Consider the following 2,471-nt stretch of genomic DNA (forward strand, 5'->3'; position numbering starts at 1 on the left):
AACAGTGATATGTTAGGGTTAGGTAGCAGTCCCTTGTCATCAAAGAGTAGCAAAAGACATGGTGCTGGAACTCTGACATGAAGCCTGAATGCTTCAACGCCACAAGACATTTTACTTTTAGATTAAAAGGCAAGATTCAAGTTGTCTCAGCTGGAAAAACGTCTCGCCACTCTGATTCTACCATTATCCTCGCTATTTCCACCTACACATTATGACACAGTTGAATGCAATGGATTCACACCTGTATACCACACACACACACACACACACACACACACACACACACACACACACACACACACACACACACACACACACACACAGTACCTAGAGCATTGGAGGGTGGATTTTTTTTCTGTAAATAGGACTTTTTCTTCGCACTCTGCACACTGTTCACCCAACAGTGTCCAGGAAGAGGAAAAAATAACATATTTCCCAATGTTCTCTGTTCTTTCAAAAGACAAGCCCAGAGTTACCATATAACATTTCAGATGCTTGACTGATTGGCTTCTAGGGCTGATGAACTGATGCCAGCACCTACTAGCCCCCAGAGAGAGTAGTTAGATGGAGTGCTGGAGTATTATAACGTGAGAGAAGCTGTGGCCTGTACAGATCCTCCTGCTTCAGTGGTGGCAAGCTTTGCCATCATCTTTTCTCAGGAGCACTAATAAGAGGGCAAATATTTCCTTCCTTCCTTTCTCTCCTGGGAGCCAGACTGCAGCCCTGATAGCTCGTGAGTCTTCTGGTGGGTGACAGATCAGCAGAAGTGCATCACTTTCGGCTGCTGGGAAAGCGAACAGCTCTTAACTCCTGCATCGTTGTCGGATTTTTTATTTATTTTTTATTACACCAGGGAAACAGAGACAACAGTATGTTATGTGTAATGTCAGCCCTTGAGTGTCCCTGTCAGAATAAAGGGGGAGGAGTCCTGCGCGACTCCTCATGCTGGCTTCATGGTTTTATTGGACGTCGGGTGGAGACGTGGCCCTCGTTCAAAAACACTAAAAACAATTTTAAAAACAGATTTCGTTGATTATTTCGAGCGTTGCTCCTTGCAGTTCTTTTCCAATCAACAGGGACACGACCTCACCCACTGGCATGCACATGCAGGCTGGCTTGTTTCCAGCTCACAGTGGGCACAGCTACTCCATGCCATTCCTCAGCATCTGATTGGCTGCGATGAGCATGACACTGATGATGAATGCCATGGCAAAGGCGCAGATGAGGCTCTTCCTCACGCACGTCTGACGGTTCTTCTTTGAGGGGTGAACTGAAAGAGATGTGAGAAGCGGACAAACACAAATGAAGGACATAAATAAAAAATAAGCAGATTTAAATGATGGTACCACTTTTGCTTCTAATAAGACTCTGGATAAATCATTTATTGTGCCCAGACAACGATAATGAAGAAAAACAGAGGGCTCACTGACACACATCAGACTTTCAATGGTTTATTTTGCTGTGAAGTGTTACTTTTTCAGCTCATTGGTCAACACTTCTCTCCCAGGAAAGATTAATGCCATTCAAAGCTGAATAGTATTACAAAGTGCCCTAAGATGCTTAAAATGTAAGTCTTGCTCTGTTGTCTTTTTTGTGGTTTGGTGTCGAGGATAAGAACTCAGCTTGGACCAAGAGCAAAGGATGGTCCCACATGGAAAGAGTCCGGATTATTAGAGGGCAGATGTTGAATTCTGGGGCTTGGAGAAAAAAGATCTGAATATGAGCACACCCACGCACAAGAAGCATTCAGGATATTGGCTTTTCCTTCTTTTTTCATCTTCCTCGCTGGTCGCCTTGCCTCCGTTCCTTTCTTCCTCATTTCCTACCTCATTCCTTCCACTCCTGGTTTGCTACGTGTCCCTCCCTTTCTCACTTCCTTGTTTCCTAACCATCTTCATCTTTTCCTCATATCCGTACCATCTTCATCGGCTAACAAACAAAAGATTTCCCAGCTCGACCCCAGAAGGACACACAAATCCTTTGTGGGTTGCATGAATATTTAATTTGGAAAAATCTGCCAAATCAAATATGTGGTGACTCCTGAATAAGAGAGCAGCCAGTGGTAGCTTCTTCATCTCTCTCTCCATCCCTTCCTTCCTTCCGATCTTCTTCCCTTCTTTGTTTCCTTCCCTTCTTTCTTGAAGCCTTTCTTCTTTAATTTTTTTTTACGTCTTCGTCCATTACTTCAGTCTCTTTGTGAGCTTCCTTGTTTTTGTGCCCTCTCCCTTCCCTTTATTCCCATCTCTAGCATTAATTTCCTTCCTGTCTCCCCACCTTCCACATTTCCTTCCCAGCTTCCTCCGTTAACTTATAACTTATTAACAAACCTACTTCGAATTGGGTTCAGCACATAAATATAATTTATTGTGAAATGTTTTACTATAGCCGAGAACAAAAGAAATAACCCTGAGGTGTGATCTCCCATAGGCCATGACAAGGAGAATTATTGCTCTGGATCCCAGCTGAAAGAA

The 2,471-nt window shown here is 43.6% G+C and overlaps 1 protein-coding gene across 2 annotated transcripts in view; it reads right to left on the reverse strand.

The window, feature by feature from the left end:
* Positions 1-320: 320 nt before the first annotated feature.
* Positions 321-2,471, reverse strand: part of caln1 (calneuron 1) — a 55,044-nt gene continuing 52,893 nt past the window's right edge. For both annotated transcript variants that reach the window (XM_005745021.2, XM_005745020.2), the window contains exon 6: positions 321-1,270. In XM_005745021.2, coding sequence (XP_005745078.1) covers positions 1,143-1,270 — 128 coding nt within the window. In that variant the 3' untranslated portion in view covers positions 321-1,142. The remainder of the gene's footprint in view (positions 1,271-2,471) is intronic.

Source organism: Pundamilia nyererei, unplaced genomic scaffold (assembly GCF_000239375.1).
Source record: "Pundamilia nyererei isolate P.nyererei 1_Seehausen unplaced genomic scaffold, PunNye1.0 scaffold00152, whole genome shotgun sequence".
Taxonomy (NCBI): domain Eukaryota; kingdom Metazoa; phylum Chordata; class Actinopteri; order Cichliformes; family Cichlidae; genus Pundamilia; species Pundamilia nyererei.